At 41.1% G+C, this 16,120-nt stretch overlaps 1 protein-coding gene across 4 annotated transcripts in view; it reads left to right on the forward strand.

Annotated features, from left to right (window-relative positions):
* Window positions 1–16,120, forward strand: part of arhgap9 (Rho GTPase activating protein 9) — a 41,981-nt gene that overhangs the window by 22,148 nt on the left and 3,713 nt on the right. The window contains exons 7-20 of one of the 4 annotated variants that reach the window (XM_086039565.1): window positions 2,583–2,648; window positions 4,868–5,014; window positions 5,117–5,215; window positions 6,107–6,168; window positions 6,374–6,461; window positions 7,432–7,527; window positions 7,638–7,736; window positions 7,890–7,995; window positions 9,717–9,836; window positions 10,627–10,725; window positions 11,286–11,363; window positions 12,212–12,265; window positions 12,597–12,704; window positions 12,877–13,011. In XM_086039565.1, the coding sequence (XP_085895691.1) occupies window positions 2,583–2,648; window positions 4,868–5,014; window positions 5,117–5,215; window positions 6,107–6,168; window positions 6,374–6,461; window positions 7,432–7,527; window positions 7,638–7,736; window positions 7,890–7,995; window positions 9,717–9,836; window positions 10,627–10,725; window positions 11,286–11,363; window positions 12,212–12,265; window positions 12,597–12,655 (1,173 nt within the window). In that variant the 3' untranslated portion in view covers window positions 12,656–12,704; window positions 12,877–13,011. Of the gene's footprint in view, window positions 1–2,582; window positions 2,649–4,867; window positions 5,015–5,116; window positions 5,216–6,106; window positions 6,169–6,373; window positions 6,462–7,431; window positions 7,528–7,637; window positions 7,737–7,889; window positions 7,996–9,458; window positions 9,837–10,626; window positions 10,726–11,285; window positions 11,364–12,211; window positions 12,266–12,596; window positions 12,705–12,778; window positions 13,012–14,243; window positions 14,350–16,120 lie in introns of those variants that run through there. The other 3 variants (XM_086039566.1, XM_086039563.1, XM_086039564.1) reach the window with 3 other exon arrangements.

The raw sequence follows: 16,120 nt of genomic DNA on the forward strand, positions 1-16,120 counted from the left end.
ATCCGCACCCCTCCAGACAAGCAGGCTCCTATTTCTGTCATTAATGCTTTAGAAAAGGCCTTCTCACTGTGGGGAGTATTGCATCAGCATGCCATCTAAATGGTGAAATAGTGGTCGCCTCCACGAAGCTGGTCTAGTCATGGTGGCACTGAAGTAAAATGCAATTTGGTTCCACAATTTCAAAGGTTGCTTGTGCAGTAGATACCGATTGGCGGTCTTTGGAGTGCTAAAACAGTGATCGCAACTCAATTTCTTATATAGGAAGTCAACCCAAAACTTTTCTTTCCAAGAATATATTCTATGCAGGCGCACTAGTTGAAACACGGCATTCTGATTAATATTGCGTTTGTGGAATATGAGATAAGCAGCAAAATCCACCCGTTTTTTTGTCCGTCTGAGTGGCCGGCAATTTTGACACTTGCTGTCGACTGAAAATGACATCACAGTTGCTCAGGGCTCCGCAAAACAGCCAATCATGGCTCAGCTTCAGAAAACAGGTGATCCATGATTGGTTGTTACCTGAGCAACTGAGATGTCATTTTCATTTGACAGAAATGACAACATGCCCCCCCCCACAGGATGGACAAAAACGGGTGGATTTTGCTGCTTAACTCATATTCCACGAACGCAATCTTAATCAGAATGCCATGTTTGAACTAGTCGACCTGCATAGAACATATTATTGCAAAGAATTTTTGGGGGTTGACTTCCCTTTTAAAGTTGCGCTTACCAATGCAGTTATCTTTATGATCAAATTCAAGCAGATGGTACTTGATAAATGATCCCCTGAGAACTAGAGAGGGCAAACAAAAAATGTTTTGCCATTTTGCAGGAGAGTACTGAGAGAGCACTGATGAATCAGGGAAAATGCTGAGTCAAAATTGAAACTGGACCTTGATTTTAATCTTGGATTATTCCAAAAAGATATGCCTTATCTCTCTTCATTTCCGGACTTAACTAGAAAATTTTTTAAAAAATGGAGTTTGCTCACTATATTTGTCAGTGTCTTGTATGGAACTTGAGGGAGGTCTCCTTTTCCATGTTTCTGTTACTATACTCATTTAACTGGCAAGTTCCACACAGGTCAAGCCTTGGCACCATGCAAACTGTTGCACCGCGGTTGCCGTGGCGGTGTCAGTGGCATCACAGCATAAGAGTTGTGTGCACCTTCCTGCTTGCGCTGCTGTACGTGCTGATAAAAGCAGCTTCCCCCTTCAATGGGGAAGTAAGGCCAGCCCAGCAAGGAAGGAGAGGCCAAACACTTTGTCCTTTTTTGAAATGCGGCGTGAAAAGGAGCGTTGTCGTGACACGAGATGACGCAGAGGTGACACAAAGCGGCAAGCTAGATGAGAATTTGGGTTTCAAATACTCGGTAGTGATGAGCACGTTCACGGTAAGTCTTTTTACATGTAATGATTTCGTTGGAACTGAAAATAGTGACTAATTTCAACTGTTTGGCTATGTTGTTTTCATCAGCCTTTCATTGGGCCAAACTGTGTGTGCGTGTGTCTTTACGGCATCTCACCACAGTACATTTCTGAGCTGGCAGGATGTGAGCGGTACACTCGAAAAACTCGCCTTGAAAAAAAAAAAAAAAACTACTCCAAAAACATAACGAAATGAGAAATATTTTACTTGATTTCGGCAAAAATGTTCTAAATACTGTATATTCGAAGCTAACGCTGTTTGCTAATGCTAATCTGCGCGTCCAGCACAGCTCAATGCAGCTGTGCTCACCTTTTGGCTCTGACATGATAGCAGAGATGTGGATGTTTCTACATGATGGTCAGAGATGGGAAGTACAGGTCCAGAAAGTAAAAACCCTGCCACAGTTTGGCTTGAGCCACAGGTGCTTCTAATAAACTGAGTTCGTTTACCTGCCAGTTGAGTAAAAGCACCTGTGGCTGAAGCCAAACTGTGGCAGGGTTTTTACTTTCTGGAGATGGACTTGTCTGCTAGTCACTTGAAAGTGTCTCTGGATCCTCACCCAGCCTACCCCCTCCAAGTCAGACCGAAAAACTTGGTGTGGTGGTGGTTATTATGTTAATTAGTTGGTCACAGAGAGATTTTCAGAAATAGGTAATGGAAGACTTACTGGGTTGTTTGATTTTATAATTGACAGTTGGGCAGGCACGCCAGAGATGTCACTATTTGTATACAAGAAATAAAAGTCAATCTTTCATATGTCCCCTTGCATTTGTGTATGTACTAGACCTTGATCAATATGGATTTTGTCTAGGCTGATGACTAGGCAAAAGAAATTTCTGATTCCCGATTAATCGGATGATTAATTTAAAATATAACATATATTATTTTTGGGCCCCTTAACACGTACAACAATAAAGGTATGAGTTAAAGGCAGAACATTTGACCATTTTACAATAGTTTGTCCTATAGTATTTCTTTAACTTTACATTAGAGAGGAAAAAATGGCAGTATTTAGTATTTGTATATAGCAATTAACCAGTTTTTGTCAGCACCTTTTTTTTTTTTTTTTTTTTATTCTTGAGGTTTTTTTTTTGTGGTTTTTTTTCATTCTTCCTTGAGCTAACAATGAAACTTCCCGTCTGTTTTTTTTCTAGCTCTCACCTGATTTCCTGTTTGGGAGCCACCAGAGGAACACAGACGGCAGCTGGCGGATGAAACAGGTAAAAGTCTCATCTTTCTCCACACTCACTGGCAAAAAGGGAAAGTTATGAGTGTCACCTTGAATTTCACCTTGCACGCCAAAGAATAGATGATGCTATGTACCAGCTTATGATGTTCTTTCAGCACAGCGGGAAGAAAAAGAGGTTCTTCAGACTTTTGAAACTGTCACTGCGTGAGAAGGTTCTTTACTTCCTATTGTGACAGGCACACTTACAAGAGCCTGGATTCTTTTACGTCCATATTAGGCTGGGCGATTGAATCACTTTTTATTGATTAGGTTTACTATATTTTTCAGGATGATTTTTCAAAGTGTGTCCTGCTGATTTGCACTGCTTACGATACGTAACAGAATCTATTGCCCGGACAAGGCTTCCAAATGTTTAGGGCACAGACTCCACTTCGCAATCGGCACGAGGGATTTATTTTAAATAACATATCTTATGCAAATATACACTACTGTTACCAGCACAAAAATAGAAACCATGCTAAACATTATTACTGTGACTTAAGTTAAATTTCTTGTGTAGTCTATAATATGAAGTCAATTTTTTTGGGTTCATTTTTGTTTCTAATTGCTTCAAATGCAATTTGCAAACATATTATTGGTCATTATATTGTAATACAGTTTATATATGGCCTACTGTAACTTTGAAGTATTATATAGATTACTAGTATGTAACAGTCAACATTTAAATTAGTTTGACCCAATCAGCATATTAAGTGTATAATTTATCAGAAGCAAATTACTTTAACTTTGTTTACTATGGCAATCTCTGTGACAGTTGCGCTCAACATTTCCAAAGATATGATACCCAATTCTAGGTTGCAAAAGCGGTGTTGTTGTTGGGTTTTTTTTTTATACATTGGAAACTTTTGAACTTTTGATGTGAGGTATGTGCCTCCAAACTGCTTTTTTTTTTCTTTGCTGAGTTTGCCTTGCCTCACCTGTACAACTTAAGAAAAGACAGTGATAGAGCCGGCAACAGACATGCCCCAGCCATGCAGTTTGATGGTGCATTTTACGTTAAATTGTTGAACATTTAAAAATTTTAAGGATTGTGTTTGCATACATATTTGGGCAAAGGGGAGATTTTTCCAAGAGGAAGCACTAATTTAACCGGTCCGCCGGTCCATCTATCGTCAGTTCCCCCCTCCCCGCACCGCCCCCAAAATTATCACACTAAATCTTTGGTGGATTCGGCGCGCACGCCAGAAGGAGCTGCACAGTAAATTAATCATGATGCACCAACTGTTATTTACATATTTCATTATGTAATTATGCTATGTTTTTGTACACTGTGGAACACTTATCTTGCTTTGATTTGCTTTGTTTCTACAAGAGAAGGGAGTAAATGTTTTTTTTTTTTCTTTGTTTTTAACTTTTTTTTTTCCCCCCACCTCGGCCCTAGTTCTTACCTACTCCACTCTACTTCCCTTGCGTGACTGTGAGGAGAGGACTGAAGCGGGGGCTTTTAAGGAGACAATTCACCTCATGAAAATCAATGAGCCCTCATTAGCTTTGCGACAGCCGCATTTCTGCAGTGTATTCCTGCGGAATGCATTCAAGTAATGCCAGCTACACGCTTTAGTTTCCAGGAGATCAGCATTTATGCATATTAAGGTGGTGAAATAGCAACTCATGGTGTTTCCCAAAAAAAAAAAAAAAAAAAAAAAAGCTGTTACCCAAGCCGCTCTTTGTGCTACATGTTGCATCACAGTGGGGTGTGGGCGCATTGGTTTAAAGTCTCTGTTGTAAAGGCCTCCTCTTAGTTGCTTAATCTCCCTTGCTCGAAGAGTTGCAAGTTTCTGGGATGTATGGTGCGATTGTGGAGAAAAGTAGGTTACAGGGATTGCGGAAAGGTACTTAATTATGGCTACCTTGGCATGAAAAGTTCCTCTTGTACGTGATTGTACCCCCTTCTTTTTCATACTTTTTGTACGGCAACTTAATGTGAAAAGTATAAAGCAGCCCCAAAGTGGTAAAACCCAAATTCTGGTGAATGGTTGTGTGATGAATCGTGCCCTGCGATTGGCTGGCTAATCAGTCCAGGTTGTCCTCTCCCTTTCTCACCGGTCAGCTGGCGTTGGAGTTTCAAAATGGTCCAAAGAAAAAAAACAAATGGCACTTGTGGAGTTTTAATATTTTCACGATACACAATAAGACAAGTCTTTTGTATGTGCTTTCTTCACCGGTTGCACCTTGCCTGTGTTTGTGAAGAGCATGCAGCGCGCGGCGTCTTCCGACACCATTTGCACGATGGCGCTCGGCACCGCTGGCCCCTCGTGTCGCGACTCTGCCCCCCCGCATGACGCCAAGCAACTCCTCTCACACTCGCAGTCCATGACCCTGCCCGAGAACGGCAAGGTACTCCCCCCCCCCCCCCATCTCGCGAGGCCCATTAAACCCCCGTGTTTTTGTATTCAAGCTTGCACATCGACACGACACCATTTCCTGTCTTCTTTTCAGCTCGTGCGGTCGTGCCGAGACTACTCGTGCAACGTGACCAACATCGTTGTGGAGCCGCCGTCTCCCGAGAGTTCTCCAGACGGCGACGGCAACACTCCGGTGAGGGGAAAACGACGCCACCTTCTTACTTTCACATCAAATGCCCCGTTTATTCCTTCTTGTGTTGAATTATATTTTTCAAGGACTTCTTTTCTTCTGCACATCAAACCGGCAGTGGGAACTATCGAAGTACTTTGTCCCCACTCCCAAATGAGACCCCTGTCATTGTAAACTCACTGAAAATAAAGTTTTCAGTAAATTGTAAATACGTAGTAATAGTAGTAGTAGTACAGCTGCGCTTAGAACTAAATACATGTCAAGAGCGCTTCCATGCTAGAAATCCATTTTTTTCATCCATATATCCATTTTCTATATAATGCTTATTTTCACTCGTGTTGCTGTGAGCTGGAGCCTATCCGACTTTTAGGTGAGAGAAGCGGCGTACACTTGTCGCCAGTCAATCGCAGGATGCATAAAGGAAAACAACCATTCACATTCACGCCAATGGAACATTTAAAGTCCTCAATTTACCTGACATGCATGTTTTTGGATCGCGGGAGTAACATGAACTGTGAACGTCTCACAGAAAGGCCTAAGAGATTTGAGCCTAGAATTTCTCGGCGGTGAGGCGGACGTGCTAAGGACTAGAGTATGCTGCACGTGTTTTGATTATTCCGAGAAAAATGACATTTATTTACCCAGACCTACAATTCATTGGCCAAACACAATACCGCCCTCCCCACCCCTTCACAGTGCAGCTCTGCTTACTTTCTGGCTTTGACATGACAGCGTTTCAGTGTCAGTCCTTGGAAATGGAAAATCGAAGAATCTTGCTTGTGGGGATGGTATCAATGTCAATTAACCGCCCTAGTTGGGCAGGCACTCCAGAGACACGACTGTTTGTATCCACACAATCCCCCAAAACAAAAAAGTAAATATGTCCCCTTGCAGGAGTTGGAGAAAGCTGGCCTCTTGAACAAGACCAAGATCGCAGAAGGAGGCCGGAAACTCAGGTGACACTTGGATTTATAGTAGTTACAGTAGTTATTAGACAGTGGAAATTCATAACAGTAAGAGCAGAGGTCTAAATGAATAAGTTACAAACAATAAAAGGTCATCCAGCTCATTGTTTTTATATTAGCTGTCACCCAAGAAAAATACAGAAAAGGGTAATGAAATATAATAATAAATAATTAAATAAAACAACTTGTGTTGTAGAAAAAACTGGAGTCCATCGTGGGTGGTATTGGTTGGAAACAGCTTGGTTTTCTTCAAAGATCCCAAATCACAGACGCCTTGCAGCTGGGTAAGACCCCGCAAAAGACTTGAGATATGAGTGACCTACATACGTGTTTTTTAAGATGCGAGCTGTCATTTGGACAATTTTCTTTCGATTTGGCTCGTGAGCGCAAGCTTGAGGTACGAGCAATGGTGGCAGTGAACTCGACTCACTTCACAACAAACAACAGCTTGGTTCATAGTGAAGAATTCTTCAAAAAGGGCCCACGAGCTGTCTGTTGCCACTCCCAGTTGAAGCATACTGTCAAACTAAACATCAAACAAAGAGATTTACAGTACATGGGGCGTATTTGTAACAACCGTGCAGAGTTAAATGCTAACAAACAATTCCATACGCCATTCAGCCTACATGCTAATGGTTAGCATAAATAGTTGCGGTTTTGGAAACAACGCATATTTGACCACAAATGGTGGAGCAACACACCGATAATATAACAATACTCTCAGGCACACAGTATACTCTTTCTGCGCTCCAAAAAAAGAAAAAAAAATGAAAATGCAATCTTACCTAACTTAAAGAGTCACCTATAGTCGTATTAAAAGAGTTGTTGTTCTTCATTTGTTTCTGCATGACTGTATGATACTGCCTCCCTGTGTACCACCAGAAGGAGTAGCACAATGCATTGGATTGCAGCCTTAAATGATGATGCACAAACTGTCTAATTCTCTACATTCTAATTCTTTGTTATTACGCTATGTTTTGTGTAAAGTACAATATTAGAGAATTCTCTTTTTCTCTATCGAACAATCACAACGGATTATTGACATTTCCATTCATTTGGGACAAGATGAATTGAGATATATTTCTCAACGCACAACAACAGGAGTTAGGCAAGCAGACATGGTAAGGAGTCAATGATTCCATACAAACAAACAACATAAAGGGTCATTTTCAACAGAATATGTATTATTAATGGTGTCAGATTTATGAAATGATGGTCTATAATCATCATCATTATTATTTGTAATGACATCAGAAACCAGGAAACAGTCGCCCGGAAAGCAGTGTTGACTTAAGAGGGGCAAAACTACACTGGGCCAATGAGCTATCCAGCAAGAAGAACGTCTTCAAGGTAAGCAACCAAGAGGGGGGGGCTTACTGTATGAACACGACTCTGTCACTCACTCACACACATACACACAATACTGCACAACGTTATGTTTGCAAACGTGTGCGTTCCAGCTGAGGACAGTGACGGGCAACGAATTTCTGCTGCAGTCGGAGACGGACTCTCTGATCAAGGAATGGTACCACACCATCCAGAACGTCATTGATAGGCTGGTGAGGGACAGGAAGACACACCCTCTTAAGTCCACTTGTCTGCTTTTGTACTCTTTTCAAAGTGACCAGCCAGTCGCAGAAAATATATGCTGTCCCGTAGCTGTAAATCTGTCGAAAGGAGTTTTGTTGGTAATGCTATTCTGGTTCCCCCAGGACCGCGAAAACCCGCTGGACAACATCCTTCTGTACTCCCTGAGGAGGGCGGGCAGCGTGGAGATGCTGGACCAAAGCGGCGACGAGGACGACAGGAGAACGTCTCGTAAGTGCCGCCGCTTGCCTTTTTTGGGCGACCACCCGCCGCCTCTTGACTTTGCCTTCACCTCCTCCCTCCGTTTGATGGCAGTCTTGTAATATCAAATAGTAGAAATGCTGTATTGTAATTATGTCGTGTCTTCATGTATCTTTACTTTCTTATGCATATTTCTGCTGCTTTCACTCACTCTTATACGTTCCTAAATAAAATGTAGACTTTTACTCCAATAGATTTCCCCAAACTATCTTCATTCTCATTGTCGTGAAAGACTCTTCCTGAAGGATGAAGTGCCTCTTACGCCCACCTTGATCGACAGAAATATTGGCATTCGAAACCCCCCTTCTCCAATCTGAAGAAGCACGTCGTAGATACGTTGCCAAATCATCTTTCCCCTTTTGAAATGCCATTAACATTTCAACATAATACACCAACCAAATTTGTCTTTTTTCTATCTAAAAAGAGCACTTCCATTTGTATAAAATGAAGTAATACCATCATAAACTAGAATGTAAAGAAGTCAACAGTTTTGTTCATCATGATTTTATGCTTTAATTCATTGCGCTGCTCCTACTGGTGAGCACATTTTGGCCACCACGGTAATTCATGCAGACATAATATGCAGGAAACACAATAGATGGCTGTCACAAATTCGCAACTAAGCTGCGTCATATGTACCAAAAAAACTGCAGAGGATAAAGAATATATGACTGTGAGTATTGTTATATTGCCTCTGATATTTGTGTCCCTGTATTCGTTACTGAACATAGATGCTACTGTAGTTTCCTTTACAGCTTTAGGATAGCAGGCTTTCATGAGGCCATTTTATGTGGTTTGGTGAAATAATCTTTGTTTTATATTTAGTTTTACAGTCAACTTCGACTGGGCGTGGCAAAAAAAAAAAAAAAGCAGCTCGAAGCAAGCACTTGGGCTCTTTTTTGAATAATTATTCACATTCTTCTGATGTGAAGTTCGCTGCCAACAGGTCAGGTCTTGGAACTCAGATTGCTGCTTGCAAATCAATACCAACAATTTGGCTGAGTTGACGGCTTGTAATCCTAAAAACTTGTCATTCGAGTTATTCAGAAATTGAGATACTGCTGTAATTTATATTAATCAAGTCAAGTCAAGAGAGTCAACGTTCTTGGTTAATGAGCGCAAAAGGCCATTTTCTCTCAAATCTTGTTCACGAATCTGTCTAAATACGTCTTTCTTCTCACTTCTCCTTTCCCGAGATAATCCTCAAAGGTGTGGCGTATTTTTCTGGTTGGTTGGTTATTTTAGTCAATCACCTTCAATCGAAGAGAACCGAACATATTAAGATACTGATGAGACAGCATGATTATTGCACAGGTGTGTTTTAGTCTGCCCAAAATAAATGGCCACTCTAAAATGTGCACTTCTACGCTTATACTCATCATCGTCATCATCATCATCATCATCATCATTGCTTTCTCTCAACCTCCACGCAGGGTTCTTACACCCCGCCATCCTCTCCTCCATCCTCTCCTCCATCCAGCCCGCTTACATTTTAGCGTGGCCGCCGTGGCAGCTCATCCCGCCGTCGGCCTCGTCGCACCTGCGGCGTCGCCCGGCCCTCCCGCTTTTCATCCTCACCACCATTCCCTCGCATCTGCTGGGACACTCCGCACTGACCTCCTCCTCCTCCTTCTTCTCCTCCTCCTCCTGCTCCTCCTCTTCTTCCTCCCCACCCTTTACCCCCCTCGCAGTCCCTCGCTCGGCATCCAACCTGGAGAACACTGAGAAGAAGAGGGTGAAAACCCGGCTGAAGAAGCTCATACTGAAGAGGCCTCCTTTGCAGGCCTTACAGGAGAAGGGGCTCATTAAAGGTATGTTATCGCTTTTTGTTGGCAGCATTCATTTCTTTTTGGGCAATAAAAGGTAAATCCAGATAGAAAAAATGACTGCCCAATGACAGGAATGTCTCCCCAAAATGTGTTCATTTTATTTTTTTTTTTACTCAATAAATACCACAAAATGATACGAGAATTTAACGTTGCAGTCCACAGCTCAACTTCAATGCAAGTCAGTCTTTTCAAGCTAAGAGGGGTGGGAACAAAAACGGAAGCAGAAATGTTCCAAAGTAAAACATGGCATAACAAAAGCTCACCGTGTTTCTCGCGAAAGAACAAGCAATATTTAGTAAGTTTTTAAATATTTTTATATATTGGAAAAATGTGTGGGAAAAACTGTATGCTCAAGGGCGGCATTTGCTTTTTACAACGGACAGATGAGCTAGAAACAAAAAAGCAAAATAGCTATGCACATATTTTGAAAGTGTACCTACAATTAGTCAGTTCACCAATTACAATTTAATGAGCGAAATTACTAGTCAAAAGAAATACATTTTAATGAACCAATTTCAGCACAAAAAAAGGCTAAATTAATACAACAAATATGACAGAATGGTATGGCAATACATGCTATACTTTTGACGTGATTCTCAACCTGTGTTTTAAGCACCACTCGTGGTACGCCAGCTGCCTCTTGTGGTATGTGAAAGAATCACTGAATGAAATACAAATAAAAAAAAAACGTATTTTTGGATTATTGTTATTTTTTTGTTGAACTTTTTTGAAATGAACGTCGTGTGTGTGCGTGCGTGTCGCTGCCCATCAGATCAGGTGTTCGGCTGTCGTCTGGAAATGCTGTGCGAGCGAGAGAAGAGCACCGTGCCTCGCTTCGTCAGGCTTTGCACCGAGACAGTGGAGAAGAGAGGTAAAACGCAGCAGCCGACCAGTTCCGCAGTCCACTAGTACTATAAAGAGGCTTTCTGCTTTATTTCTGCTGTGAGATGAAATATAGATGACATGCCTTTCTTCAGGGCAATTTTTACAACGTCCTGTGAGTTAGCCTAGTGTAGGAGAAAATACCTACTCTGATTTTTGTCTCTTACATGCCAGGACTTATCGCCTCTGCCAAGGATATTGTTTCATTGTTTCTTTTAATTGAATATTTATACACACATTATTGGACCATACAGCCACTGAAAACTAGAGTGGGCCAAATCCATTTGTGTCATTTCCAATGCAGAAATTAAATGAGAAGGCAATTCTCTAATTGTCCCAATTCTTTACCTTATATTTAATGCCTCGGTGAGCTACAGCGACATTCAGTGAGAGTGCAGAATTTTGTCTACTGGTAATTTTGCACACCATGTTTTTCTTATGGTTGATGTTTGTAAGATTAAAAGAACAAACGACGACCCTTTGTGTTTCCCATTCCAGTTATAAAGAAAACTACAGTATAATGATTTGTGCGCTCTGGTATTGTGGCAGGACTTAACACGGACGGCATCTACAGAGTTTCCGGCAACCTGGCGGTCATTCAGAAACTACGCTACCTGGTCAACCACGGTGAGGATTTCTATTTTTTTCAGCTGGAACTGGGGCCATGGACAAGGTGGACGGAAGTACAAAGTATGGACAATTTGAAAAAGCAGTCAGCGTTGGCACAAAACATCCAGGCTTCTGTCAGAAAGCAAAAAAAAAAAAAAATAGTGAGGAAAAGCCCACTAGAACATCCAAACTTTATTTTAGGTTAATTAGAGGCACTTGAAATGCTGGCAGGTGCGTGCTGACTCCCATTTAACATGCGTTTAAATGTGATCGGTACATTCTGAGCACTGCCATGTCTCCAGTAATAAGAGAATGTGCACACTTGTGCAACCACATTATTTCAGTCACTTAGTTTACTTCCCCTCTCAAACACTTAAAAAAAATGAATTGCAAATTGCGTTGTACGGGTTATTTGACACATTAATGGTGTAAAACGGTTTTGAAATCATTTCTCATTTTTTTAATGCTACAAAAACCTGGATTAGGGGTGTGTAGACTTTTTATAACCACTGCACATAGGAAAGGGCCTGGCTGTGCTCTAAAATATGACACACCTATAAAACACTGCACACTTTTTAGGAGACAGTATTGCTTCCGTTACATGTCTTCAAAGGGTGGGTAGCTTTATATTATTATTATTATTATTATTATTATTATTATTATTATTGTAGTTGTTTACAGTAGTTAACAAGAGCAAATTGCTGGTCAGACTTCACAGACTGTTCAATATAGATTAAAAATGGGGCTTTTGCACACAAATCTTGCACATCTTAATCCTGTAATTATTATTCCTTGAGTTGAATTTTCTGATCTTACCCTTGCGCTAAAGGTGGTAAGCCTGCTGAGTAACTTTGTGGTTCTTTCAGAGCGGGCGGTGACCACTGATGGCCGTTACATGTTCCCAGCAGAGTTGGTGCAAGGTAGACCCTGATGGATGAGGACTTTTTTTTTTTTTTTTTTTTTTACCCTTGCCCTGGCCTGCTTATGTGCATTCACACACACTAGCTTCCGTGTTTTTTCTGGTTCTGCTAGCATTTAGTGCTTAACAAATATATTAGAATGTATTAGCGATGCATGATTTTTTTTTTTTACTTCTTAATTAATGCTCTGGTCTTACTTGGGGAATAAAATGTGAAATGTGGATATTGTTTAAAAGAAAAACATCCGCATTAAAGCACTTCATGCTGGATGTTTTTTCTTGGCTGGTTAGGGTCTAATACGTTTGTTAAGCACTGTATGTTTGTCCCTCAGGCCTCTCTGCTTTACTTGCGGTGAGAACATGCAAGCAGTGGGCAAAGTCTGCCATCTAGTGGAGGAAAACGAAAAGTGCTGGAGCTACTCTGCTTGAGAAATAATACTGTATGTGATATTTATACTGTCCCTATGTACCTTCTCTTGCTTTCACTCATCATCTTTTTTCCTCGTCGCCGCAGCAGCTACAAGCCTGAGTGTTGGGCCTCGTTAGTGGGCGCCGCTTCTGATCAAACTCTCCGGCTCAGATTCTCTCCTTTCTCTCTCTCACCTGTCTCAGAGGAGAAGCTCAACTTGGACGAGAGCGAGTGGGAGGACATCCACGTCATCACGGGAGCTTTGAAACTGTTCTTCCGTGAGCTTCCTGAGCCGCTGGTGCCGTACAGCTTCTTCAGCGATGTGGTGGACACTGTCAGTAAGTGGACATGGTGGGCGGGGCCGCAACGCTTCAGCCAATCATCTTTTTAGTCTACAAGTGCGTTTCCGCTAAAGGAGCTGTGTTTGAACTTATATTAATCCCAGGGAACAAAAACAGAATATACGCACAAAACATGGTGGAAAAAAAACACGGGAATAAGTGAATTGGTTTGTGATACACTGCAAATATGCATCAACTGTAGTCCTAAATTGTAATATCACCATTCACCGCTAGATGGCAGACATTGCCTAGTTGTGTTTGCATCGGGTCTTATACTGCCCTAAACTAAAATGAGTAGGCCTGATAATTGTTTTTTGCTGATTTGGAATGATATGCAGGACAATCATGGAACCTTAAATAATATTTGCATTTTTGAGTGATTTGATTCCCGCTTCAAACCTTTTGTTGTTGGGTTAGGATAGTGGATCTTTTATACATGAATTAAGAAATGTGTTATGAAAAATAAAATGCTGTATTTTAAGAGAATGTATGCACATATTTTGTCCATAGCTAAAATTGCATTTTTTTGTCATACATCTGGTTAGGAAGTACGTGGTCCCATGAGGGAGCCCCCCCCCAGTCGATTTGATTAAAAAAAAAATTTAAAAAAATTGTGGCCCCCTCCAACATTTACGTAAATTGCCCATCCCTGATATGGGAAAACAAGTCACATTAACACTTATGGACAATTTCGAGTCAATGAAACTAGTCTGCAAAAATCCAATTCTAAATTTAGTGTCACTACAATTGCGATCCAATAATAACTAGTAAAACAGCGTTAAAGGGGAAGTCACGTCAAAAATGTTCTTGACAATAATATGTATGCAGCCACACTAGTCCAAACACGGCATTCAGATTAATATTGCGTTTGTGGAATATGAATTAACCAGAAAAATCTGACCGTTTTAATCCATCTCAGGGGGCGGCCGTTTTGCTGTCAACAAAAAATGACATCACAGGTAACAACCGTCACGGCTCGGGAATGTCATTTTCAGTCCACAGAAGTGACAAAATGGCCACCCCTTGTGATGGATAAAAACGGGTGGATTTTACTGCTTAATTCATATTCCACAAACACAATAAATCATCAGAATTCCGTGTTTAAACTCGTGGCGCCGCAAAGAACATATTATTGTAAATAAAAAAACGTTTGACTTGACTTAGCTTTAAAATGAAAAAGAACAGAAATGACTTCTCAATGGATCATGGTGGTGGTGTTGTCGTTGCAGAGGTGGCGGACTACGCGGACAAAGTGGAGCGTCTGAAGAGCGTGGTGCGCAGCATGCCTCAGCCCAACCACGACACGCTGCAGTTTATCTGCCGCCACCTCAAACGGTAACAAACAAAGATTGTGTTCAAACTGGGGAAGGCAGTGGAAACGAACTCGGCTTGTTTCATTTGGATGTTTTTGCTCTTTTATTTATTTTTATTTGTTTATTTTTTTAAAAGACAGACAACATTACCTTTGCTTGTAATGCCTACAGCAACTGCACAATATTTTGGTCCTATGTAAATGAATTGCTACAAATGTACAAATAATACAACATTGAGGCAAGGTAAGGCAGCTTCGTGTAGCGCAAGGTAACTAACTCAATGTGCTTCACAATTTAAAAAAAAAAAAGAAAAAAAAACAACTAAGAATTTAAGACATTTCAAAGCAAATCAAAGTAAGAAATAAGTATCTTAACTAAAATTACTGAAAGCCTACAGCCCAAGGAAAAGATTTTGGAAAAAGATTGCTTTCACAAATGCTTGAAAAGATCTAGGTATAAAAGGCATAGTTTTTAAACTGGATTGAAAAGCATTTACACTTGGGGCCGACTTCATTTCTGTTGGCAACTTATTCCGTTTATGGGCAGCATAACCGCTAAATGCTGCTCCACCATGTTTGCTTTGAAATCTGGGCTCCACTAATTGACCCGAGTCTGCAGACCTCAGAGCTCTGCTTTGTTGATTGTCAATTAGCATTTCCTAAATGTATTGACGACCCAATCCATTCAGTGAGTTATACACCAGTAGTGTGACTTTTGAAAATCTATTGTACAGCTTACTGGGAGCCTTTTGGACTGGAGTAATTGATATGTGATTAGATAAATAAATGAGGTAAAATATCAATAAATAAAACTTTTTATAACAAGCTAAACATGGATTACGTAATACAAATGTGTAATGATATTGACAATATTTGAAGAATAAAAACTGAATGAGGCTAAAATGTATGAAATGTTTTTTAAATTGGTAAAATAAATAATGATGATGACCATTATATCATTGATTAAAACATCAAAAACAACAACAACCAGATTATCTTATAAACCAAATAACTGTAAATTCATTATTAAAAGGAATGTACGTAAATACAACTAAATAAATAGCCTACACACACATCCCCACACACACAACTTGATAGATTAAAAAAATCAAATGTTAACTGAATAGGAAAAAAAAATCTTTGGAGAAATTAGTAGAATTTTGAGTTAAGTGCAGATAATTAGTTTGTGACATACAGGAGTATACAGTACACGCTTCCTCTGTCAGTACGTGCAAATGGGAGTGTGAATGCTTGTTTGTCAATATGTGCCATGTGATTGACTCAATACCAGTCCTCATTGGACCCCGCTTCTCTCGCCAAAAATCAGCTGGCGATGAGGACAATCGCTATAAAAACTGGGTCACCTTCATGACTTTGACTGCAATGTGGCCACAAGAGGGCGCAATTCTCCTGCTGTTGTTGCGTGCGTGCGTGCGTGCAAATGTGTGCGTCTGGCTCCGGCACCCAGTAGGATTGTGTCAGGATCACATTTATTTTTTTATCAGTACATTACATCTGTGTGTGTGTGTGTGTGTGTGTGTGTTTGTCAGCACTCCTATCTATCGGGGCGTGCGATGAGTGGGTGGGCTCCGTGCTTTTTATCAGCCTCCCGCCGGCCTATCCTGGCATTCCCCCTCCACTCCTTGAGAGGGAAGGTCCCATGGGAGCCTTGCGGTTCGTCTGCTGGAAGGCGCACAGCCGCCGCCGCCGCCACCACCGCTGCTCCCTCGCTCCCCCTCCTCCTCCTCCTCCTCCTCGCCTCGCCTCCTCTGCGTCCCTTCATCCCTCCCCTCT

This window comes from Filicampus tigris, chromosome 9, assembly GCF_054856515.1.
Source record: "Filicampus tigris isolate MCC_2025a chromosome 9, RoL_Ftig_1.0, whole genome shotgun sequence".
NCBI lineage: Eukaryota > Metazoa > Chordata > Actinopteri > Syngnathiformes > Syngnathidae > Filicampus > Filicampus tigris.